The sequence below is a fragment of the Magnolia sinica genome, chromosome 6 (genome assembly GCF_029962835.1).
Source record: "Magnolia sinica isolate HGM2019 chromosome 6, MsV1, whole genome shotgun sequence".
Classification (NCBI taxonomy): Eukaryota; Viridiplantae; Streptophyta; class Magnoliopsida; order Magnoliales; family Magnoliaceae; genus Magnolia; species Magnolia sinica.
In genome coordinates, this window is record NC_080578.1 from 12,232,962 (window position 1) to 12,259,863 (window position 26,902).

At 41.7% G+C, this 26,902-nt stretch overlaps 1 protein-coding gene and 1 pseudogene across 18 annotated transcripts in view; both read right to left on the reverse strand.

The window, feature by feature from the left end:
- LOC131248286 (uncharacterized) overlaps positions 1-8,565 on the reverse strand; it is a 30,617-nt gene extending 22,052 nt beyond the window's left edge. For 13 of the 18 annotated variants that reach the window (XM_058248501.1, XM_058248495.1, XM_058248491.1 and 10 more), the window contains exons 1-9: positions 7,648-8,564; positions 5,194-5,739; positions 4,932-5,093; positions 2,702-4,852; positions 2,494-2,610; positions 2,115-2,297; positions 1,953-2,015; positions 804-875; positions 382-651 (exon numbers count right to left, since the gene is read on the reverse strand). In XM_058248501.1, the coding sequence (XP_058104484.1) occupies positions 382-651; positions 804-875; positions 1,953-2,015; positions 2,115-2,297; positions 2,494-2,610; positions 2,702-4,852; positions 4,932-5,093; positions 5,194-5,739; positions 7,648-8,451 (4,368 nt within the window). In that variant the 5' untranslated portion in view covers positions 8,452-8,564. Of the gene's footprint in view, positions 1-381; positions 652-803; positions 903-1,952; positions 2,016-2,114; positions 2,298-2,493; positions 2,611-2,701; positions 4,853-4,931; positions 5,094-5,193; positions 5,747-7,647 lie in introns of those variants that run through there. The other 5 variants (XM_058248507.1, XM_058248505.1, XM_058248506.1 and 2 more) reach the window with 5 other exon arrangements.
- Positions 8,566-17,148: 8,583 nt separating this feature from the next.
- Positions 17,149-26,173, reverse strand: LOC131248288 (phosphatidylinositol 4-phosphate 5-kinase 5-like; annotated as a pseudogene).
- Positions 26,174-26,902: the final 729 nt, after the last annotated feature.

The following is a 26,902-nucleotide window of genomic DNA, read 5'->3' on the forward strand; positions in this document are numbered from 1 at the left end:
AAAATAGGGCCAAAATCCTCCTTAAGACAAAAAGGGTGAAGCTTAACCCATCTTTGACAAAAAGGGAAAGATCCAATTTGCACAGGGAAAACTTGTTCACAACCCAACAGAACAGCATCTCTAGAAAGCATAAAACAGCAATAGAATCCCCAAAGAGAGTACATTGTTGCTAGAAAGGGAGTAATAAAAAAATAATAATAATTAAAAAAAAAAACAAAGAAAACCAAGTTCCATCCAAACGCTACAAACATCATCTAACATATTTGCTGAAAACATAGTTGAATCATGGTCGCTCGAGCAAATAAGGCATCTTTCAAGTATTTCAATTTCCAAAGGTCTCAGTTTAAAGTAATGAAAACCATGAAGGCCCTACAAATTTACCAGTTCAGTAGTTTGGAGTCCTGTATGCGATGGTGACTTAAAACTGATGTCGAGACGAACTGATTTCATATCCATACTGTCATCATTTTCCATTTTTGAGCACAATGGCAACAAGGAATTTTCTGAACCCGACATGTCAGAATGATTAACACTGCCTTGTTCACCAGTCATGGGGGCTGATTCAACTTCTGATGTATGTGAAATGGAAATACTCTCTCTAGAAGCAATAACATCATGTGGAACTTCAGCCACTAGCATGATAACAGGTATCTGAGAACAAAATTTTAGCAAGACGATTATATGCACCAGCAGATTAAAACAAGGAGGGCATTAAAATGAAAGGAATACACACACACACACACACACACACACACACACACACACACACACACACGACCATCAAAAGGAAAGAAAGGCTTTACGGCTGTATTCTCTATCGTTTTAAGAGAGTCACTTTTAACCCACTCCTGGTTGGCAAGGTATCTAGCTGCATGCTGGAATACCAAACTGGAACGGTGTCACTAACCATGAACAGGGCAGAAAAATGAGAAAACAATATTCATGCGGACAATTCGGGAGTCAATGACAAGAAAAAATAACATCCCAATCATTATTGCATAGCATAAAATTTATGGAAGAAACAGACATGGTCCAGAACTTGATTCATAACTGACTATCATATTTGTCGTTCATCAAAGGAAATATATATATATATATATCATATATTTCATTTGTCATAATAAATCCCCATATAATTTAAATTGAATATTTTACCAAACAGCCAAAGCCATTTCATATAGTAGATGAAAATCAACCTCAGGCCTATATTCCAAATCAAAAAGGTGCCTGAGCAACAAGAACAGATTATGAAAGGAAACTATAATTGTAGAGAAATGATTTCTGCCCAAAACATGTAAAAGAAACTATGTTTGTAGAGAAATGACACTCAGTCCAGCATCATCTAAATTGCTCAAGTATTATGCTGTGACAACTCAACTGATGTACTCAAGTATTATGTTGGGAAAACTGTTTTCAGCAACATGGAGAAAAAAATTTGAGCCCAACAAGTCAATCAATGGATTGAACTGAATAGAAAGGAACAAGTAAAACAATGAACCTAAAAGCAAGAAGCATAGACTCCCTACAAATTTTATTCAACCAGATATTTTTAAAAACCATTGAGAAGAAGCCAAGAAGAAAAACCACATGCCAACAGACCTAGTGATTTTTGTTTGTTCATGTCAATAGGTAGTGTTGGAAGAATTTCATCAATCATCACGACATTGGTGTTGTTCTTTCGGGGGGGAAAAAGGTGGTTAAATGAAGGAATGAAATAGCTTGTTCAGAACACAGCATGCATGCAATCAACCTCTCCTTAGTTATCCAATTAATTCCATTTAGAATGCCTAAAATAAAATGGTTTCTAAAGAATGAAACATTTGAGTTGTTTACAGAGAAATGAGAATCAATATATTAAACCTTCCTAAAAGAGTACACATAAGAATCATTAAGATGGCAAACATGACAGAGGTCCTGACTCAGTGGCGCAAGAGCAACGAATGCCAGCATACCTGGAGGCATGTTTCTTTAATACCATTACGTCCCTCCAAAATTCCAGCTTCTTTAATAGGTTCCTGCCAAAAATATCCCACCATAAGTTTCAATCAAACCAACAATAACAACCTAGTGTATGTGTGGCCAACCCATAAGAAATTCACCAAGATCATTCTTACCAAATTCCGCACTGGAGGGAGACAAACCACAAGATCAACATCACTAGTCGGAAGAGCCAGACCGGTTGCATTTGAACCAAAGATATTTGTCCTGGAACGAGGCCAAAGTACTTGGAGAGATCGTGCAACCCTCTTGACAGCCCAATTAATGTAGGGCTTCTTAATTAGATTGCCAGCAGCAACCTTAGATGTTTGCAACAATAGATGAACCAGCAGTTCACCTTAATAAAGTCAGCTTGGATTATCAATGGAAACAAAATTCTTCACAAATCACATACATTTGTTTATATGGTAATAAACCTAAGTAGGAATAGTGATATACTGCTCTCGGATAAGATAAGCCGCAAAAAGAAATTGACAGAACTATTGAATATGATACCTGCTTGCAAAAAGAATCGATTTCCTCGTGGAGAAGACTATGCATCACAGATAAAGACATCTTACGAGTAGGACAATTAAGTAAGTCTGGAGGTTGCAAAGGCAAGGCAACATCTGGCTGCAGTGTGACGTGTCATTAACAACCAAAGAAATGCACCAGAGAAGAATGATATGCAATAAATGTTACATCATACAAATAAAATACTCACATGTTCCTGATCAAGAGCTAGTTGGGAGATTGCAATCAAGTGATCTTGCAACAATGCCCCTGGTAGAGGTTTAATCATTGAGTTTGCAGCAAGGCTTTTGTTTCCCCACGAAGGCCAAACAACTTCAGCACCATCTACACAAAGGCGAGCTTCGTCACAACTAATTCCTTCATGGTACCAACTTCTCATGCCCAACTGCCTTGGGCTAGAGCTGCCAGACCTCACAGTTGGGAAGCCTCTCTGTTTTCTAGATTCACCAACAGGAGAGGGCGGAGGAGGTCGTGGAGCTCGTGGAACACAAAGTACAACAGGTGATGGTGGTCGCTTGATCCGAGGGGTTTCCCTCCTAGTATGAGGCACGCATGGGCTTTTACGGTCATGATTAACCTTGAACTCTGATCTTGACCTCTCCCTTGATAAACCTGGAACTATAATAGGCCGTAAAATTGGGTATGGAAGCGTATCGCCGGTCATTCCTTCTACAACACCAGCAGGCGAACTGGTCAAAGATCCAGAGACTTTCTCTTCTGGCAGGTCTGCCACTGTTGATGAGGAATGCAGTACCTTCCCCGTGGCATCACTTCCTGGCATAACATAACCACCAAGGGGCTGGTGTCCAGGTACCAAAGGATCAAAAGGTGAACAAAAGGGACCAGCAGGTGGAGAAGAAGCCAGACCATTTGAACTATAAGAAGCAGGCAAGCCAACCATATCATCAATAGCTCTATTCAGATCTGCTTCACGCCAAGCCCAGGAGCTATCTTCTGAGCTTAGAGAAGGAGGACGCGAGAAGCCCGTGCCTGCATGATCAGAAGTATTCCAGTACATCACTCCGCCTCCGAAAAATTGATTATAATCCCTTCCAGAAAATGCATGCACCTCATACTCTTCCTCAGCTACCCAATGGCTGTCACTATCATCTGTCAGATCTGCATTTTTCAAGTCACAGAAGTCCATGACATCCCCAGAGTACTTCCTTTCATCCTCATCCTTCATTCCATTAAGATGCACTCCATGAGCTGTAAAACCTGCATGAAAAGGAGACTGCAGCCTAGGGACAAGTCCAGAATCATAGCTACAAGTCACTGATGGAACCAATCTACTTGCACTTCTAACCATTGGGGGCCAATCTAAGCTCATTGGCAGTGTTCGAGAGGGCATAATCCGGGTGCGTCCACCTTCTAATGAAACATTCCTTGCACAATGCCTCGTAGACACAAAAGACTGATATGCATGATTACACCAATTCTGACCAACATCCAAATGCAATCTATCTGTGGCGGGCGGGAGATGCTGTGAGTTGGATGATGGGAAATAAAATGGTGCTAAGCTTGGCCACTCATACGACATACCTCCAAAGGAACTAGTTTGTTCATGGACATAACAATCTCCTCCTTCCTTCTGAAGTGGTGCATTTTCATCGTTTGGGAGAGCAGCTTCATCTGATTTTGGAAAGACAGCTGGCTGAGACGCACTTTCATTTAAGCATCCAGAATTCTGATGCTTGAGCCCCTCATCAGTAGGGATGATATCATGCTCCTTTGCAGGTGAAGTAGACAAAGATTTCAAATCAGAAGTGCCGCCAGAAGCATCACCATTGGAGGAAGTAATGCAACTGCAGACCTTCCTGTCATCATGCATGCTGTTGTTTTGACTAGAGCTAGAAGATTTAGATGAATCCTTCAGCAGTAACCCCTCACCCTTTCCTGGATCCAACAAATCAGGCTTCAGCAAGTCACCACTTTCCAATGTGTTTCGAGTCTGAGAACACTCTGAATGGAAACGAAAGCTCCCTGCAGCAGCAGCAATGACAGAATGCTCCTGGATGTTTTTGCTCACTTCAGAACCATCCTCCATAGTAGGCTCACAAGTAGCATTACAAAGACTTGAATTTGGTGGCGAACACAGTTCACCACTGATTGAATAATCATTTGACAGATGATGAACAGCTGAAGGATCAACTAACCCACTGGGTGCTGCAGGCTCGCTTTGTATAATAACGGATGAAGAAATATTCTCCGTGATGTTCTCTTCAGGATACCCAATTTTAACAGTTTCTTCTAAGCTGGATTTTTTATTAATGTTGCTCTCTTTCCTGCTCTTCTTTTCGGTAGTTTGGACCTTTCCATTAACAGATCCTTTTGGACGTACCTAAGCGTTGAGAAAATCATTTATAAACTATCTGAAGTGGTACACGAGCAAGATAGTACAAATCAAGAGCAAGAATTACCTCCTTAATGCTTGACAGTGAGGTCTCCTTGCAAAGTTCCCTCTGAAGAATGCAACCATTAACTGTCACAGGCTTTCCATTAGCCTCCACAGAAGTAGCATTCTGCAGATACCCAAGCCTCGAGTTATTGTCCACTCTACTGGCCGATACACATCCATGCTCCTGGAAATAACCCCTTTGGAACAATTAAATTAAGTCGTCTCCAAATGCAGTTTTCATGCATAGAAGTCTGCAAGAAATATGTGAAATAAAGGAAAGATACCTCGGAATGTTTTTGAAGAGCAATATCAGGCCTGGAAGATTTTTGCACAGGATGTAACTTTTTCGTGTTGCGGCCTTTGTTCTTTCCTTTCCTAGATCCTCCACCAGATTTCTCCTTGGATTTATTCATTGGGGCCTTCAAATCATCATCTCCAAGAAGTTCACGCTTTATATAATCACTTGACAACACCATGAGAAACCCTCGCAATCTCCTGAATAAGAAATCTGAAACAGTATGTACAGAACCCAATGTACTAAAAAATAATTTTTCTTTTTCAATTTCACCATGTTGATATGCTAATATCATAGCAGACATCTCCTGAAGGACAAGCAATCCATTGACGGCATTGGACAAGGAAGTAGGCTTTCCAGAAATAGAGGCAGGAATGATCCCCAAGCAAACATCCGCATCAGTTCCTGAGAGTGCCTTCATGGAACTTTGACATGATGGAGTTGGGCCATATCTCAGAGGCTGTTCTGCTCCAACATTTAGGAACCCCATTTCATCCTTCAAAGCATCGTTTGCCCCTTTAATAACCTCATTTGCCTGGAAGCTTACAATAATGACAGTCAGGACATAATGGTGCATAAAAAGGACCTTTCTAACAGTTGAAAGTAGCTCAATATTGGCTATCATACATGTGCACGTTCTCAGTTATATAAAAATAAGATCCTGTACAGTCTCAACAATGAAGGACCAATCATTTGTGAAGTTAAGAACATTGGATTTCATTATTAGCTTGATAAAGATCAAAAAAGAAATGAAAGAACTCCTCTACCCTGTAGCAAGAGTAAGATGCCAGCTAGTCCTAAACACATTGTTCGGAGTATCCCCAATATTGTTGAAATATCCCCGATATTATCCATATCTCCAACTCGGCGAACCAATAAAACTGGTAGCGATACCGATTACCGATAACACTGATAGTATCAGAAATTCCAAGTATTGGCGATGTATCACTGAGTATCGCCAATGTATCGATATCGCCAATATTTCCAACTGTGCAAATTCCAGGTGCCACTTGTATCGCCAATGTATCGATATTGCCAATATTTTCAACTATGTAAATTCCAAGTGTCGCTTGTATCGCTAGTGTATCAGCAATATTTCGATAATATTGAAAAAATCTATTTATTAAGAAATTTTCTGTTTCAAAATTTTTTTATGGGTGCATGGTTGTATGCAGTGTTCATATTGTCAATGATAATATCAATAATATCGCGATATTATCATTATCGCAACATGGTCAATATTGAGACCACAGTCTTTTGTTTCCTTTCCAATTGTCAACGCTTTCTCGACGAAATAACGTGTTGTCAATATTCTGAAATATTGATAGATTGTTGGATGGTAGGTAGGATGGTTGGATGGATAGATGAGATTGATGGGATGGTTGGACTAATTTCTTACGACAGCATATGCTTTTAGCCCCCCATTAAATGAAAACTTATTATGCATGCATTCTTTTTACAATTTTTTTATTCCTAAATAAGCAAATATGTGTATTTTAGCATCTCCTGAAGTTTCATTGAAAAATTCCACCGTTAGTTACCTGCAATATTATCGGCCGTATCGATATTGTTTCCATATCCCCGGCCAGCAAAACTTGTAGCGATACCAATACTTTGAACACTAGTCCTAACCCAGTAAAAAGGATGAGGATTGATGTCAAGTGGGCCACCAGTTGCCACACCCTTGGCAATCAATCAAGGCAATTCCTATTTTAAATCTTGCAATTGGAAAACAGGGGTTCCTTCGAAGTCCTACTTGTAAGTAACATAATTCTGAGCTGGAGCATACTCCTTCCTCAACATGAATATCAAGGAAGGTAATTGTAATTTGGCTATTCCACTTTATAGAACTGATTATTTCCAAAGTCAGCCTAAAGTACCATCCCAAATCAAGCACAAGCCTCTTCTGGTTTCCTTCAGAATCTATTTCTTGCGAAGCTACACAAGATCAGCTACATCCCGCTTCAGATTTTTCATACTATTTTAGCAGCATTGCACATCCTCTATCATGGACAGACTTATACAGACAGCACTACTTCCAACTAAATCTCTAGCAATATCACCATGAAAAATGAATTCACAAACTCATTGTGATTTTTCAGTAAGTGGGAGTTGAAGTTCCAATCGCTGCATTCAGATGAATATTAGATAAATCCTCCTTTGTCCACATATAAACCTTTTTTATCACAAATCATGGTGCAATTCTATTTTTTTCCAATGCAATATCACAAACCATTTGTCATTGCAATATCATCTGGCAAGCCATCAAAGCATGTTGTTTTCATCGACCATACTATTGTATATTCCCATGTCATGAATTAGGCTAAGGAAAACAGATTGTGCGGATAAATTTTTTAATCAAATAGGTAATGCCATTTGAAACTTTGTATAAAACAAGCAAGAATTGGATCTGCATCACCGCCCGAGCTCGTGAGAATCTTACCAGGCATTTTGCCCGTTTGCCCAAAACCATTCTAAAAATCTTCTTTCTAATTCCAGGGTCTAACCCGTCCCACCAATCCAAGCACCCCTTCTTCCTCCAGAACAAATTCGCTGCAACTCCAGCAGCCCCAGCCTTCTCCTTCACCTTCACCCCGCGCTTCTTCCCCGTGCAGCAATTCAACCACGACAGCCTCAATGCCAGCTCCAACCGATTGGCCACGAACGCCTCCAAGCTATAATAACCTTTCGCCTTCAACCATGGCAGCTCCTGCCACGTGGACCCCAACGCCCCACCCTCATCCCCCCTCAGGAAGCCTCCATCAGAAACCCCGTCCATCACATTGACAAACCGATCCAGATCGCTAACAAAATCCTCCGAGACGGTGATCGAATCGAGCGGCTGGATTGGCCTGACGGGCTCACCTTCCTTGGAGCTGAAGACGAGGACAGAACGGGAGAGGGAATGCTCTAAGAGGTTAGAGGCGCTAGAGCGGGAGAGGAGGCCACGGGAGCGGCGGTAGCAGAGGGAGGGGAGGGAAGGGAAGCGAGAGGAGGGAAGATCGGGGAGGACAAGGAAAAGGCCGTGGCCACGTGATCGGAGGTGGGACCGCATCTGGAGGAGGAGGAGGAGGAAATCGCGGTCCGTGATAGAGAGAGTGGATTGACGGTGGGGGATTGAGAGAGAGGAGAACCAACGGAGGATAGAATTCCTAGGGTTTGAGAGATTTGAGGAAGAAGGAGAGATGGATGAATGGTATAAAGCGATGTGAGCAGTGAGAGAGTCCATGAGCTGGTTGGAATCCATTGCTGAAGAGAGAGGGGTGAGAGGGTAAGTGTTGTTTTTCCTCTTCTTCTTCTATTTCTCCTTTCTTCTTTCCTCGTTCCTCCTCCTTCCGACTGTTTCTGTCTTATGGTTTTTTTGTTCGTGCGGTCGTGCTGTTTTGTGGTCCGGAAATAGAGGGGCGAGATTTGGAGTTCGGTGCGGATGGCACGTGTAAAGTGGGGTTTGTGGAGGTGGTGGGGACGCGAATTTCCTATACGAGATTACTACCCTATGTTAGGATGTGGATTGCGTCCTGCCCCGGCCTGGATGGCATTGGTCTAAGCAGGGCTTGTGGGGCCACCGTGATGTACGGGTTTTATCCACACCGTTCATCCATTTTTTTCATATCATGTTAGTTGTAATTCTAAAAATGAGGTATATCCAACGCTCAAGTGGACCACACAGTGGGGATTAAACACCCACTGTTAATAACTTTGTGGGATGACAAGAGTTTTGGATCAAGCTGACATTTTGTTTTTACTTCATCCAGATCTGTGTGACCTTATTAAGAGGTTGGATGGCAAATAAACATCATGGTGGGCCCTGGGAAGGTTTCAACGGTGTGTGCCATTATCGCCGCTGCTTCCTGTGGTGTGGTCCATTTGAGACTTAGATCTGTCTCATTTTTAGATTATTTCCTAAAATAATCTAGAAAAATGGATGAATGGCATGGATATAACCTTTACATCACAGTGGACCCCACAGAGCCCCTCACTGTTTAAGGAGTTATTTGATACTCTGGTAGCAGCGAATAACGATTGATACACATACACTCATGAGTTATGCACGCAGCATACATAAACTCAAACTAAATGCACTGGATACGTGAACCGACCATCTCCGGAAATAGTGGTTGAGATTTTTCACTTTTAACCGTCCAATAAATGTCCACCCATCCAATAGTCAGATGGTCAAAAAAGCTTAAATTTTAGTTCGTGAAACATCTAAGCTGAGATTTATAATTTATTAAGTTTAATTTGATTTACTTATATCCCATGCATGCAATATCGATCAGAGTACTTGCGTATCATTGATCACGCTCCGCCGAGTATCAAAGTTTTTCTCGTCAGTATTTCTTTTTTTAAGTTTTTCTCGTCTCTTTGTTAAAAGTGGCAAGACGATTCGCGCCGAAGAGATCAGCAGGTGGAATTCGGGGGTGGCAGTTGCTTTTTGTTAGAAGTGGTAAGACGATTGGCGCGAAGAGATTATCAAGAGAGATTCTTGTAACACGTGCGAACTTGGCCACGTGTAACATATCAGCTCCATTCATCTTTTAGGGGACGTTGTAAAAATTGCAGTAGACATAATTCAGGCTCGTCCGTTTATTATGTGGGACACTTGAGATGTGAGAGAAATGTACAGCTAAAGAGAAAACCAATGGCCTATACTGAAAGTGAATCTGCGACCCACCTGATGACTGGACGTTCTTGATCTGACCAGGGCTTCCATCACATGAGTGGCCTAGATCTGTCACTAGTTTGACACGTGAGATGCAGATAGCCTCTTCCTCCGCGAGGCAACGGGTTTTTGCCGAGGGGAAGGGTTGTTTTCACAGAATCGCGCCATTCACCAGGTGGGCCCGAAAGCGAAAGATGTCCTGATCAAAATCATCAGCTTCTTGTTCTTCATTCCTACATGGTGCATGTGCAACAAAAAGCTGTGTGGCCCACCGAGAGGTGGGTGCGACTTTCAATCTGTCCATGTTTTTTTTTTTTTTTTGGTGTTTTGTTAGTACACACCCATGTCAGTACGCGCACTCCATATTAGCCACCCCCGCTAGGGATCGATACAAAGACCTCAAGGGTTGAAACGACGTATCTCCACTCAGTCTGCCAGTTGCACCAGCTACTGTCAATACTCGAGCCTGAACTTAAATGGGGATGGGGCCCATTGATGAAACCTTCTTGAGCCATGGTGATGTTTATACGCCGTCCAAATGTTAGGTTAATCTAAACTAAGGTGGGCCCCGAGAAGGTTTCAGTCGTAGGCCTCCCCGTCGAAGAAGTGCTGGCAAAAATTATGGACGGACTGGATGTCATGTTTACATCACAGTAGGGACTCGTTGCTTTTGCTGCACGGTGGGCCCACCTTCAACCACTGCTGGAGATTCCCGTCAATCTCTGGGATTGTTTTGTAAGTTATCTGCCTTTTGTTTCGTACGTTGATTAGGTGGATGCGGGGAAACACTTGGGTCAGTGGATCTGTGACGGTGGGGCCCACTGTGATGTACGTGTTTTATATCCATGCTATCCACTCGTTTTTTCAAGTTGTTTTGATGCATGATCCTGAAAATGAAGCAGATTAAAATTTCAGGTGGACCACACAGTAGAAACAATGATAAGTGAATGTCCACCATTAAAACCTGCTTGGGGCCACAAAAGTCTTGCATCAAGCTGATATTTGAGTTTCTCTTCATTCATGTCTGTGTAACCATATCAACGGGTTGGATGGCAAGTTGCGGTGGGCTATAGGAAGTTTTAATGGTGAGATTTCAATCAGCATTGTTTCCTGTGGTGTGGTCCACCTGAAATTGGGTTCTGTTTCATTTTATTGGGTCATGACCTATGATGAGCTGACAAGATGGAACCAAACGTGCCGTGGAGCGATCAGATGATCCCAACCGTCAGTTTAATATACCTTTGCTCGTTGAGTTGAAATGTGGGCATTGTGGGCCTTTTTTGTTTCGACGGTCTAAATTCACTGGCCACGAAGGGACGCCCGGATCGAGCAGTTGAGATTTTTGAGATACTAAATGCAGTCTTGTGGCACTTGTCGCTCGCATGTGCCAACTTCTCACACATGTGAGATCTAACCCGTTCATTAGGTGGACCCTAACATTTGGACTTCATGGGTCAAAGAACAAGCCAATCTATGCGGACCATGTCCACTTCATACGATCAACTCCTTGTACATGTGCACTGACCCGCAAGAGTCTGGGATCCATTTGATATAGGGACCTGGATTGGGCAGTCCTGCCTAGTCTGGGTCTCCTTACATGTGCTGCAACAGGACCTGGATTGAGCAGTCCTGCTTAGACTGAGCTACATGCACCTCGGGATTTGATTGAATAACAGGGGCTGTTAAAAACAGAGCTTATTGGTGCAAAATCAACCCAAAAACTTGCACCCAAATCCTTAGCTTAAGTAGTAGACTGAGTGATAGATACCTCATTTCAACGCTGAGATCTTGTAATCGATATGGATCCATAGTAGGGGTGGCTAACAATGAAGTGTGAACTCACAGTGGATATATAGTTGACGTAAGTTGAGTTCTATATGTCAGTAGAAGGTTAATGAATTTAAAAGAATAACAATCACAAAAAAAAAAAAAAAAATAATAAAAAGAGAGGCTTTTCGACTACTATAATCATTGCAATAATGAAATAAACATATAAAGGAATAAACTACAACAAAAGTATATAAATAGTAGAGAAAATCAACAAAATAAAGAATCTAACACCAAACAAACAAATCAATTAATTTACACTATCTCAACTTATCATAAGAGTAGTAGTAATCAAATAGTCGTGATTCTTAACTATAATCTTTAATTGTAATATAAATTTATGCTTATGTGTTGAATTTGTTCTCTATCCAATATCAATATCAAGCTTTTAAAAAATGCATTATTGCAGTTGTTTACAGTGATCAATTGTGAATTTTTCATTTTGTTCAATTTATACTAATATTTTGAAAGTTCTTTCTTATGAAAGGCATAAAGTAATCTATATTTAGAGAAAGAATCTCACCATTTGATTATCATGTAATCATTATCAAATTTTGTAAGTGGCTGAATAAGTGACTAATATTCTTACAATCTAATCATATACATGGATATTAAATGTATTTATGTATTTTAGTGCTTAGGGTTAAAGTTGATTAATTTAGATCAAGCCGCTGTATCAATTCCCACACCCCCACATAATTAAAAACAAACCAATCGCTAACAACTAATACCCTCATGCGAGGTAGAGCCCAAAACTAAACTTATCCAATACTCAAGTGGGCTACTTTATAGAAAATAAAACTTAAATCATGCCTAGAATATCTAAATTACTTGGTTTAGCTTATGTAAGTCTTGGAATTTCTTGATTTTTTGTCCCTCATCTTGAAGGGGCATTTCTGGTAAATGGCTTGGATGATACGTGAGCAAAGCATTGGGCCCATAAACTTTTCGGGAAGTTGCATTGCTTAGGTGTCTCCTTCCAACCATGCCCATGGTGGGGCCCACCTTAGTCTCTTGATTGAGTTGATTTTTGGCTCCATGACGTAACATGGAGGACAATCCTATCGAAAGTGGCAGACCAGATGCACATATCACTCAAGATTGTCAAATATCCCCTACCACCACTAATGCATGCGTCATGTGAGCTTTTTCCATTTTGAAAAATATATAATATTACTATTAAAATCAAAGACTTCCATTAGGTCCAAGATGGTAGATCTACACCTAACTAGACCCTTAAAATTTTGAGTATTAAAAAATGGTGGACCAAACTAGAACCAATTTCTAAAGTACGTGGAGAAATTGAACTCTCCCAGAGTAGTGGGTCCCAGTGACCATTGATGGCCTTAGGTGTACCAAACGAGCTCAATTAGCAAGGTTGGATTTTTGTACTAGGGAGAATCCAATGCTCCCCACCCTGTCACACGTGTGTCAGTCCACATAAATGAAGGTGGGCTCCATCTGATGAACAAGTTGGATCTCCCATACACGTGCCAAATGGGCCACCTGATCACTTGATTTGAGGTGGTCAATCTGCATTTCATGATGGACCCTTGATCACCAAAAGTGGGTCCCATATACAATAGAGGTTTTGCGAACTGCAAATTGGTTAATACACGTATGAATTTGTGGAGCCAAGTAGATAGTACTGTCATCCTGATTGTGGGCCATCGTGATGGAGCACGCAGGAAGGTCAATCACGATCTCCATGGGAGTGTTTGGTCGTTGGTTTTTATATGGGAGAAGACCAAATACCCCTCCCCATCGTTTCCCAAAAAAAAATAATCCTGACCATTGGATTAATGAACCTAACCATGGTCCACTCATCAGGAAGGCCACAGTGTAGGAAACAATGGCCCTGTTGATGAGTAGACTTACCTGATTGTGGGCTAGGAGACTACATGGTGGGTCACACTTGAAGAACAACTTAGATCTTTGACACGAGCATAGAATTTATTAGACTTGTACACGAGTTGAACTGAGTCGAGTGTGACTAGCCAGCTCGGCTCAATTTGGTTGGCAGCTCGGAGTAGTTTGAGCCAAGTTCAAGCCTGTACAACATTTTTTCAAAATTAAAATCAAGATATGATGGTAGTTTTATAATGCAAAGTTTTTTTTTTTAGTGATTTATTTCATATCCATTCTTTCATCCAATCAATATATGCCCCCGAAACAACACTTCATTGGGTTATTTCAGTGTCAATATCAAAATAAACGAGTCACCTAGCCGATTCAATCCGAGTTGATTTGAGTTGACGTATGTTCTAAGTTAAGTTGAGCTCGGGCAAGCTGGAACTCGGCTCTAATTTTTTTCAAGCTCCAAAAACAAGCTCGACTTATTCCGAATCCAATTTCAAGCTGAGGTGAGTTAAGCTTTTCTGAGTCGAGTCCGGTGAGCTGACCGAGCTAACTCGAATCGTGTACAACTCTAAATTTATTGGTAAACGTGTTGGGCTGAGCTTCGGTGAACCATTTCGGGCCCATAGAAGGGCTTGAAGAAGACCAGGGAATTAAGACCGCTGGTCCACTGGGGCGGGCCTTCACTAGTCATTAATTTCAGTGGGTAAAGCCCGAGTTAGGCCCAACGCCTTCATGGACTGGTCTTATACCAGCCTTGATGGCTTTGAAACAGCCCTGTTCCTCTAATTTTAGCCGATTTCAGCAGGGTATGGTTTGAGCCGTGAGACACATGGGTTTGATCTAGACCGGATTTTAAGGGCCAAAACCGCACTTCAATCTGCCTGAGGTCAAACAAGTAGGCCTGGCCCATCTGACTATAACCACATTTGTGGGTGGAGGAAATGGGTTCTTTGGTCTTGCTCGAGCCCAATCCCTTAGCCCAGAGGTTCTGCAGGCCTGGGCTCATGTGACTAGGTTAGATTTTTTCACCATCTTTTCTTGAATTTGAGATTTTTAGAGTTCGAAGCGGTCACGCTACACCTCTCACAGCAAATGAGACAAATCTTCTTTCATGATTTTTATTATTTGATTTATAAGGATGGTATTACACTGCTTATGCTATCTAGTTTCTCCAATAAGCATTAGGGTGGCAATAGGCAGGGTTTGAAGTGGGACATGTAAGACCTAAAGTGTCCGAAACCAACTTGGAACTAGCACAGTAGGACTAAGCCGACCCTAAAAATATTTGGACCATTAATCAAACTAACCTGACCTAGGCCAGCCATCCCAAAATTGATAAAATCTTTATTTCTCTCTTCTTATTTTTTCAGAAAGGTGTGAGCATACCACCGGTAACTTTGCTTACACAAAAAATGATTGTATAAAAAATTTAAGTGAATACCATGAAATAAATAGACATCACTATTTTTTTCACTTATGTCCTCGATCAATCCCTTAATCAAGTGGGCCACATATGCACGAAGAGATAGACTTTTGGAGGACTGAAATCAACTGTTTACATTTGTTTACCTGAGGATTGGAATGACATATTTGCAAAATATAACACATGTATATATAAAGTTGGGTTGGGGTATGGCTTCCTGGAGGTGGGTATGCCGTCAAGTTTATTAACTATATCAAACTTATGATCCACAGTTGTTCAACAGAAATATGATTTAAATCCACAATTTCCTTCTTTTTTTTTCCCCCCTCACTGATCCAAACACAACCATCTTCCAAAACAAAAATAGTGGCTAGGCACACAACTTTTTGGATTTTGAAGAGTTAAATCTGTTAGTTTTTGTTGAGAAGGTTAGAACCATTAATACACAAGCTCTATACACTTGATAATTTGTATCTAAGTGCATCTAAGTGTATCGTACTTTCAATGAACTTAGATAAAGTATCTAGATGCACATAAATTCACTTAGATCCACTAAGTTCTTTTAAAAAATTTAAATTTTAAATTTTTTTAAGTGGTTGTTTGGCGATTTTGGGGAGTTTGGAATCAAAATCCAAAACCAAGTCAAAATATTGTGTTTGGCTTGCGTGAGGTCACTCCCATTTTAAGAGCCGCACCATCTTGCGTGAGTCCACTCCTACCTGAAGAACAGCGGTTTCACACATGCATGTCGAGCTAGCACCTGCGGCGTCCCATTCTTAAAAAACCCTACAGTCAACATAGTAAAGAAGTCAATGGTCTTGCCCCTGTCAAAGGGTATCCTCTGGAGAATGTTTTTGAAAAAAACACCTTTCATCTTCTGGAGTGGGATCCAGCTCCAGAGTCCATGGTCGAGCCATCAGAGCCAATATCACATGCGGACTGCTCTTGTATGGGAAGAGTCAACTTAAAACGAGGTGACTTTTGGCTGGAGAATTCCCAGCTGCTATTCAAGTTGATGATGAGCTACTGCAGGATGTGGGGTTGTGGCTTTCCCACGACCAAATCCATGGATTTCCGTAAGTGTGGCTCGGAGAAGTACATGGATTTGGCCAATTCTCAACAAAAAATCAGGGGAGATTTGAAATACAAGGATTTCGAAGATCCTTGCCCCAAATATATATATATAAATTGTTATGTTGCTTAGTCTAGCGGTACCACCTACTTGTAAGCAGGTCTTTCTATGTCTGTTTTAGATGGTGAGGAAAAGACTGTCATTTTAAAAAAAAAAACCAAGAACAATCAGCTTGAAGGATGGCACATCATCTCATGATGGGTCTGCAGCAACTCAATATATTTCCGTCTCTCCAACGTACATAGCCAACCATCCAAAATCTGCAATCCTTGTTTTGTATTACTGTAAAACCCACTGTATTTTGCCTATTAAATAGCAATACAATTCTAATCTTCAATCAGGTTGGATTGGATGACAAACCATTAGTTTGCCCCAAGGTCAACTGATGCATGGCTCGGTCAGGCAAGCTCAAGATGTTTGTGGCCTTACCACACTACTGTTGGACCTACATCCTAAATAAGCATCCAAGTCCTCGGACCATGATTTTGATCCAGTAAAAAAACAAAACGTACATACATAATCACTAGTTCCTGTCCAGCCTCCAACGAATATTGTTGGATGCTCCTGAATATATAAATTAAAGCATTTCACCGATTGAACTTATTGAACCTTCTAGGTTCGGTTTAGTGGAAAAGGGGTTTCACCAACAAGATGGACTAGTCAGAGACATTCAGCCGAGTGTTCCAACCACTATCACCAGCAAGCTACAGAATGTGTAACTTGCATGAATCATCAAGGTGCCACAGCATGCACTTAGATGGTTGTGTTCATTTTTGTAGAATGATTATGATCATTCAACAGGGGAGAGACTAGAACAGACCAAATTCCATGATGGGTCCCCGAGTCAATGCCTACTTTACACCCACCATGGTGGGGTAAAAGAAATGAATTATGTTGGCTTTCAATTGGTCAGAAAAGGGAAATAGGAAACGAATAATGCTCATCACCCATGCATTGATCTTAATGTGAAAAAAAAAAGGGGGTACAAATGACAGCACAGCAGTGATGAATTTTTTTTATTTTGGTCCTCTTATATCTCAGATCAATCCCTTGCTCTTGATTATGCCAGTGATATGCCCCCATGATTTATGGAAACATGGGGAAAAGACTCACACAATTGGGATTGGTATGTCATCTTCATTGTTGTTACTCGTCCGCTTTTGCACAGCTTTCAATGCTACTACTCTTGCTTTGTAGGCTGCTTCGTTGGCCACTGCTACTGCCTTGTTCACCCTCTCATCAACACTGGCCACATCAAATGCTTCCTCTGCTGCACTTCGAGCTTCCTGATTATTAAAGGAGAACCATCAGCAAAGTTCCTTCTTTTTTTTCTTTTCTTTTCTTTTTTCTTTTTCTAAGAGTTTTATGATAAAGCTGGGTCAGACAGGATCCCCTACCATGCATAGATGGCAAATCAATGGGTTAATTGTTTAGACGTAAGACAATTTTCCCTGAAATGTTATGACTGAGCTTGGAGGACAAAGATATATGTTTTGTTGTTCATCACCGTTTACGAATGTTGGCAACTTGTCTACCATCAAATTTGAATACATGCCTGACAATCCAGACCGTTCAAATTGGGAGCCCAATGTGGATGGGGCATAGCCAGAAAATCAATTGATAGAATGATCCTAAACATACAATTGGTTACCATCAAACAGACAGCTAAAAAAGAACTCATGACCAGTCAAATTCAGGAGGCAAAGGTGGTTAATATCATCAAACGGTGTAATTTTTGGGTTATGCCACATCCCCAACAGAACTCAATCTGGATGGGGTGGATCACAGAATTTGCCCCATGCATACAATGAATGAGTAATTGACCACCATTTAGAAAAAAAAAAAAAGAAGAACAAATCACCTACAACCATTTTTACACCATGACCTGTTTCTTATGCCTTCAGAATGTTTGCTTCCACTTCTGCCCCTGAAAATAGCAGTTTTGAGGGAAAAATTCTTGTAACAATTGATGGTATGTAAAGTTAGCCTAGGACCAGGTCAGATGATCAGTTGTCTTAAGATAGCAGTCACTGCAGATGATGTAGCTCTTAGTAATTCTCAATTTTCCCTTTTGCCATTTCGTCTTTTGCTGCTGCTTTTGCAATTCACTTGCATATTTTAAATCATGGGGAATAGAAAGTTCTATTACCTGGACTGCAGCGAGTACTTCTGAATGGTTGACGGCGACAGGAAATCCATCATGAGTGTTCTGCATGCTCAACATATCAAAGATACCATTTTGCCAGTCGCCTGACACAGTCTCCATTTATTAATGTATACGTCCCAAGTCCCAGCATTATTCCCTCGTGCCAGGCTCCCTCATACCGAAGTCCATTTGCAAAACAATAGACACCAAATCCATGCATCTTGTTCTCAGAATATTCCCCGGTATACGTCTCCCCGTTTCTGCAAATGGTGGCTGAATCAGTGCCCAGAAACTGGATAAAAAATCCACTACACAGGTATCAAAAGCACATGCGATCAAATTTTAATGCTAGATGTGTAATCCGCCAAACAGTCATTCCAATATTAGCCATAATGATGAGATCAAAGTGTAGTTTTAACGAAACGAGACACAAAAACATTGTCATATTTGCACTTCAGCTCAACCAATCTGCCAACGTTGAATAATGTAAGATGATTGAATGGGCATGAACAATAATACTTACAAGGAAATCCAACTAACCACATGCTAGAAAAAAACGAAACTCCATAGATAGATTCTTTGCACATGAACTTAATAGAGTAACCCAAAAGTTGATGCATGTGGTGTGGTGGCTAGTAAGTCGTTCATCAACAATCTGTTACATGCAGGAACTGCATTTGTGAGGACAACTAGCTACGATTCAGTATGTTGTATAGCAGAGATGCAATAAGAGTCAGAGATAACACTTACGTGTGCATGAATTTTTTATTTTTTTTTCAAAGGTCACTTGCAAGTGCATGATAAGATCAAACAAGAAAAATTTACCCAGCAGGCATACTTAATTTTGAGCCACACATCTATCGTGTTCATATTGGATATTCATATGGTTTACCCATGAGCCTGGTCTAGATTCTGTAAAAAATTTGTTGCCCTGATGTTGCGATATGCACATGTTGCATGCATCCTATTTACTCACTCATGGAAGCATAGGATACATACTCTTGCATATCTGTGACACCTACTGAGATTTTCAGGTTTCATGAAATATTTCTGCTCCCCAAAATGACCAATTTTGATATCTTGGATTAATAATTCATGAGAGTGGTGAGATTGAGAAGTTGTTCGTTGAATTCAAGCTGGGTGGAAGAAGTGGAGATGTGCCTTTGGAGACTTATGTGATCGTCAAGTAACAATCAAACTAAAAGGAAAATTTATCGGGTAGTTAAAAGACTAGCTATGCTTTATGGGATAGAATGTTCAGCAGTTTACAGACAACATGTGCCTAGGATGAGGGTCGTTGAAATGAGGATGTTGACATGGATGAGTGTAAAGACGACAAAGGATAGAATTAGAAATGAATGCATTCCAGGGAACTTAGATTATTTGTTCATGTGCAATGGAGACCAAGAACTGTGCTGGTTAGGACTAGGAGTGAGTTGGTTTAAGTTGAAGGTTCTAAACAGGTCAAGGCCCAAAAGGATGTAGGAGGAAGTAGTAAAAGAAGACTTGATAATCTATGGTTTAATTGAGGATATGTAATGCCGGGGCATTCTCACACCGGGCTCGAGTGGGGTCACTTGTGGGATGCAGGGGCACACTTGGGGTGGGTGCAGCCCACGGAGGAGGTCTCGTGTTCAAGACTCCTCACCGGGGGTGATTAATGCGCATTTTACACCAGGCTCAAGTGGGGTAGCCCGTGGGATACAGGGACACACTCGGGGTGGGCGGCTCATGTGATTTGGGGCCCACAAGGGGGTTCGGCCGAGGTCCTAACCCATGCGATGTGGGGCCTGGGCTATGAGATAAAAGGATTAATTCGCCATACTCTAACAGTTCAAGCTTTTAGAGCAAGTGGTTAATTGTCCTGCATCAATATGGTCCTTGATAGAGTGGAATGGTGGAAAAGGGTTCATGTAGCCAACCTTGAATATTTGGAAAAAGGCTTAGATGATGATGATGATCAAACATGTCTGTCATACCTGAAATATGGTGCCCAACTTCTTGTTGCAATTGGGGACATCTTGCATCCAAGCTTGGGTTCAGGAACATTACACACTTTGTAATTAAACCATAGATATGTAAGATCAACATTCTGTTTAGATGCCAAAATGCAGTGTTCAACACCTGTGTTGGGCACACATCAACACCTCTATTAGTAAAATCAACGATTACGTTTTCTTCTCATAGTTTATTAGCAATTATATATCTTCTTTTATAGTCTTCTGGGTAGGGGATTCCTAACATCTGCATTAAGCCACAGTTCCAATTTTGGTGGGCCCCATGTGTTCCAATCCAGATTTGTAAATGCAGAGTGGCACTTTTACATGCTTAATCACAATTTTGGATCTCTTAGTTTCTTTTTTTATTTAAACTTCACATAATTGTGATTAAGCAGGGAAAAGTGTTGCTCTGCACTAGCAAATCTCATGTGGAGAAATGCAGTGTGGCACTTTGACATGCTTAACCACATTCTTTTGGATCTCTTACCCTTTTTTTTTGTTAAAAACTTGTGTAATTGTGATTAATCGGGGAAATGCGCCACTCGGCACTTACAAATCTGATGTGGAGAAATGAAGATAGGCACTTATAAATCTGGTGGAGAACAATAGAATGCTCAAATCCATTCCAAAAGTCTACCCACAAATCCACGCGCAAAAATATAGATTCGAGACAAAAATATCTAGATTTAGATTTGGGAAGGACATAGTGAAGAGAAGAGAGGAGGAAGATGAGATCCTGACCATGTAATGTGTGTGTGTGATACAAACAAATTGGCTTGCCTGATCAACTTGTACTTGCCTGGTCAACTCGACCCAGTGACTAACCAAATCTCGGACTGAATCCTGGTTTGCAAACTATGGAGTAAATACATTTCCTATATCTTATGCATATGTAAAGTGATACTTGTGTAATAATACATCTCCAAATATCAGTATTTGCTTGTATTAATGTGACAGCATGTTGTCCCCGGTGTTTGGTACCTCATGCTAAGACAACTCCACATCAACTGGAGAGAAAATGGTCCCAGCACACTTTGCAGATGTGCTTTGAAATGCTGGCATCAAATTCATTTGAGGTATTTGTTTACACCTTGCAGAATAGAAAAGACCTGACTTTAACGAGTTGGGCTCACCAATTGAATGAAGCTTCCTTCAATAAAGTCCAGCAGGTAAATATTTTCATGTCCTTTGTTTTCCCTGTCTTCAAGCCTGTGGGGCTTGATACCACGTCTTCCTTCTAGCAGGGCCACACACTAAACAACTCCCTCGAGCTAGGAGCCCAAGCAAGCAATGTTCAGTGTTAAAGGCAATCCAAGCGCACGCCAAAGGCATATGTGGGTCACTTGTGCCTCGCATGGTGCCAAGTAGGTATCATCCACAGGAGGACGCTGGTATCCGTGACTAAAAATGTGTACATTGGCATCCAATACAGGTGGAAAGAAGTGTCGGTGGTTGAGGACTTTGGGGGGAGTATAGACCCCCCCTTTAACACTTTTTCCCCATTTCCTTTAGATGAAGCTTTGATTTATGCAAATACATCTCCCAAAATTCTTAAATTTTACACAGTTGTGATATATTCTTCCTGTTTTTCTTGCATCTACTCAAACATTCTAATGAAAACCACGAATTATTCCAATTAATCCATTCACAACTTGCATTCCCCTCCTTACCCCAAAACAACCTAATTGCAATGTCCGTTTGCAACTTTGCATCACCATTGCTTTACCATCAGATATTCACCTATTCTGCTCTTTCCAAACACCCCATATGATAGCAGAAGGGAACATTTGTCCCAACAAATTGCCTCTTCCCCTACAAGGGCCAACTTGCCAACCTTTAAGTAGATCAATGATTCTCTTTTGGGGGAACCCAATGCAGCTCAAACTAAAGAAGAAGCCTCAAAATTTCAGAAGCCAACCTACTACGGCTTTGAACAGGGTCAAGTTCGAGGTTGGGTCCTAATTAGGTTGAGTGCCCATACCTGAGCTAATCAGGTTCAGGTCCCACCGGGTATGGTCTTCTTTTTGAGGGACCTAAACCCAAATCCAATCAGGCTCAGGTAACATTAGGTCTTTGGAACTTGGTTACGGATAAGGTGTGGATTGGGTTGTGGTGTGGGCTCCCTTACATGCATGTGCCTTAGCAAACCTCATTCAGTTGCTAGAATAATTAATAAAATATATTAATCGGACTGGACCCAGCTTGACCCAATTTTCCCCACGTCCAAGATAGACCCGACTTGTTACTAATTAGACCTGATTTTGACGGGGTCCAAAATGGGGACGAAACCTAACCCAGTTTCCAAATGAGTACACAAATGGACCTGGACCCAGACCAGGACCCATTAAAACCGGGTTGGGTCAATTGAAAACCCATGGATCTGGGGTACCCACTGAGTCATTGATAGCTCTCTACAAACAACATTGGACAAAAAGATGACCGCCTAAATCCTTTGCCTCTTTGCACATGAAAGAGATATTTGGAAGGAGGTGATGCAGTGTTTGAGATTATTTAAAATGCGAATCTTGTTGGCAACCACCGTCCAACAAAAAGAATGTTCCCGTAGCTACGCTGATGCGTGAGCATCTTAGTGTCATTCCAAGGATGCACCACATCTCCACGCTGGGGTGGAGTGACCCACGAGGTGGGGTCTGTGAGATATAGAATGGCCACGAGGTGGGGCCCACTACTATGGGACTGTGCGAAGTGGGGGTTGCCTGCGTTTGCCTGGGAGGGCCTACATATACGGAAAAACCGGTCATTCCCCATCGGCTCTGGAGCTTTTGGTGCATGGTTCGGTTGTCCGCTATCAAAATGATATCAAAGCGAGAGCCCAGTGTTCGAGTTTCCTCACCGATGTGGGTGGATGATGCAGGGGGCATCTTGGTGTATCTCCACATTAGGGTGGGGTTGCCCACGAGTTGGGGTTGATGAGATGGAGAATGGCCACGAGGTGGGGCCCACTGTGGGACCGTGCAATTTGGGGACCCATGCGAAGCAAGGGTAGCCCATGGGGAGGTCACTTGCATTTGCCTAGGAGGACCTACATATGGGGATAAACCGGTCCCTCCCTATCAACTCTGGAGCTTTTGGTGCGCTGGTCAATTGTCTGCTATCAAACGCTTGCAAAGATCTAACCTTCCAATTGTAGCAGCAGCACTGAATCTATGGCTACTAGCTTGGCTAACCGAAGTATCAATGTAGGCTTTAAAAGGAACAATGGCTTCATTCCTACACTAGGAATTATATAATTTTTGTTCATTCCCATAAACCACAATTTTTGTTTTTCATTAATATTCCATAAACCACAATTTATCATGAAAAACAAATAATGATCGCAAGGTCCTTACAAAGTAGCCTGAAGAAGGTTTAAGTTTGAATATGCACATAATAATTTTATATTATATTCAATTCTAGAGGCACTATTCTAGTTTCTCGGTATTTTTTATTAGTTTATTTGTATCATGTTAGTCTCTCTCTCTCTCTCTACGGGGGCCATAGGGGCTGTTGCCCTATCTGAGATTAATTGGAATGCTCCACTTCTTTTCACACCACACATTATTCCAGGTTTGGCATGTAGCAGTGAAGACTCATGGAAATAACATGACTGGACTTAAAAGCTGAAAAGCTCCATGGCCGATCTGTGTTCCAACTTTGTGCAGTGAAATTCAAGAAAAGGATTCCATGATTGGGTCTTGAGGATGATGCTTTATAATGGTAAAGCACATAGTTTGGACTGGTTTTGCTGCAAGCTGTCAAAAGGAAGAAAGCGAATTTGGGTGGTGGTGCTATCAGAGAAATTGCTAGTGGAGCTTTTATCATGCACTTTTACAAGTACATGGTACTGTCAGTTACCACTCAAAAGTAGTGGTGCACTTGTGCACCATCCAAGAGTAGAACCACACAACATTTCTGAACGACTTTTACAATGTTAAATGCGTACATCGAAAGAATTTCCAACCATGTAGTGTTTAGGACCTGAGACTGAGCACATTAAGTGCACAATAATCCTGACAATGGCAACAAAACACCCTGACAATGAACCCTTTCTTCCCAGATTGCATAGAGGCATGACATGCCACTGACAATCAATAACCATGAATCGGAAGGCAGTAAGTCAGGTAAGCATTAAAATTTTTTGGGTTAAAGCATGGTCCTAAAGTTATGTGATAAAAAGTTGCTTTGACAAGATATTGGTAAAAAATAGCAAAAGCAACCATGAGTACATGTTGTAACAAATAGGAAGAATCAACCTTGTTGTGCTGATATATAAAGAAACAATCAGAACCTTGTTGTTAATCTTTCAAGTAATTGGTGAAAAACCCATCAAAAGAGTAATTGAGTGGAGACAAAAATTGATGAAACCTTCAGGATATCATATCAAACAGCGACAGAATTCTGATACTGAAAACAAAAGGAAGCACACCCTCCAACTAAGTAGTCCGATACAATATGATGATATAAAGGAATTTGCGGTGAAAAATGCCTTCCCCAAAGAAAAAGAGGCATTACTAAAACCACGCTCAGCTTGAAGTTCGTTTCTATCAAAAATTTGGAAAGGTCTGATAAACAAAACAATTCTACTATAGCCAAATGAGATTCTTAGTCCGAGAATCCAAACTAAGGATCCTAAGAACACAATGGCCCTAAAAAAATGGAGAAATAAGATGTTCGATAACCAAGATTCCAAATTCATTTATCCGAAAGAAAGTATCTACAAAGCCCAAAAGATGATGATAAAAAAGCAAGAACACCTAAATTTAGTAACTCAAAAAAATAAAATAAATAAATAAATAAATAAATCCACAAACGCATTGAGTGAACCACAAATTCCAAATCAATCAATCAATTAAAAATTTTGAACCCGGCAATCCAAATACAGCAAATTTACAAATCCAGTCACAAGAATGGATGGGAACCTGGTATCTCAATTACCTCAAAAGGTTGTGCCCGAGACCGTGCGCGACTCCGCACTTCCATTCCCCAACAAACCGGTTCCCATTCTTATCCGTGTAGACCCCACACCCATGGCGCTCCCCGTTCAACCACTCGCCGGCATACACAGCCCCTGTGTAAAACCTATAGACCCCGAATCCATGCATCAACCCCTGCCTGTACTGCCCGCGGTAGCGGCTCCCACTCGCCCATGTCTGAACCCCATAACCGTGAAACTTGTTTTCGACCCAGTCCCCCTCATACCGTTCGCTCATGTAATAGTAATAGATCCCACTGCCAGAGCGCATCCAGAGGTGGAGTTCTCCCTCATAGACGTCCCCGTTGCTGTAGACCTCGACACAGGAGCCCGACACAACCCACAATTTGGACTTGAGCCAGGAGCCGATGGACCAGAGGACGGGCGTGGACGGACGGCCGGCGGAAGACGAGGAAGTGGATGAACACGGGAGCTTGAGGGAGAGGAGGCGGAGTATTCGGGAGGCAGTATTGGCAAGAGATGGGGAGGATTTGAAGGAATTAAAGGAGGGAAGGAGCGACGGAGAAGAAGCCGGATTGAGGGGGAAGGAGCGACGGAGAAGAAGCCGGATGGAGGGGAGGCGAGAGAGGGCGAGGTTGAGGGAGAGGAGGAGGGCAGCGGAGAAAGAAATGGCATATAAGAAGTCGAGAAGGAACGAATGGTGGGGATTTGATAGGAAGAAATAGGAGGGAAGCGAAAGCAGGAGGAGGAGGAGGAGGAGATGGATGCGGAGGCGGAGGATTTGGAAGGCGGTATTGGCAAGAGATGAGGAGGATTTGGTTGTAAGAGAGGGGGAATTGGAGGAATGGAATGAGGTTAGGGTTTGGGAATGGGAAAGGGAAGAAGACTGGTTCATGATGGGTCTCTTGTGAGGGGTAGAGATGAAGAATGGGAATTGGAAGAAGGGAAGGAGGTTACGGTTTTTGAATGAACAATAAGGGCGCGATTAAATTCTGACAGGTTTAGTAGCGAGAGTCGCTACTACGGACGCGGATTTCCTGCGAAAGGCTTTCGCAGGACGTTCCTGCGCTGGGAACCCAGGTGGGGCCCACTGTGATGATTTTGATAAATCCCCTCCGTCCATACGTTTTGTGATTTCATTTTACGACATGAGGCAAAAAATGAACTGTAAAAAATTCTCAAGTGGGCTGAAAATGTGAGAATTGAATTTCGACATTTGAAATATTCGTGGGTCAGAAAAGTTTTGAATCATTCTAATATTTGTTTTTTCAGTTCATCCCAGTAGTAATGATGTTATTAACGGTATGGATGGCATGTAAACATCACTATAGAACCTACAGAGGTTTCAACGGTAGGAATTTTCCTAACCACCTTTTCCTTTAGTACGGCCCACTTGGGTCATTAATACTGCTCAATTTTGGTCTCATAGCCTAAAATGAGCTCACAAAACGGATGGACAGGGTGGATTCCATAAAAACATCACAGTGGGCCCCGCATGGTTCCCAGCGCAGGAACTTCCTGCGAAAGCCTTTCGCAGGAAATCCGCGTCCCGCTGCTATGTTTTGTTTGGGAGCGGATTGGCTACTCCCCCTGACGCCAGCCCCGTGGCTGATGGTCGGTGCTCTGTGGGCCCCACAATGATCTGCGTGTTTCATCCATTCCGTTCATCCATTTTTACAGATCATTTTAAGGTTTCATACAAACAATTATAGGG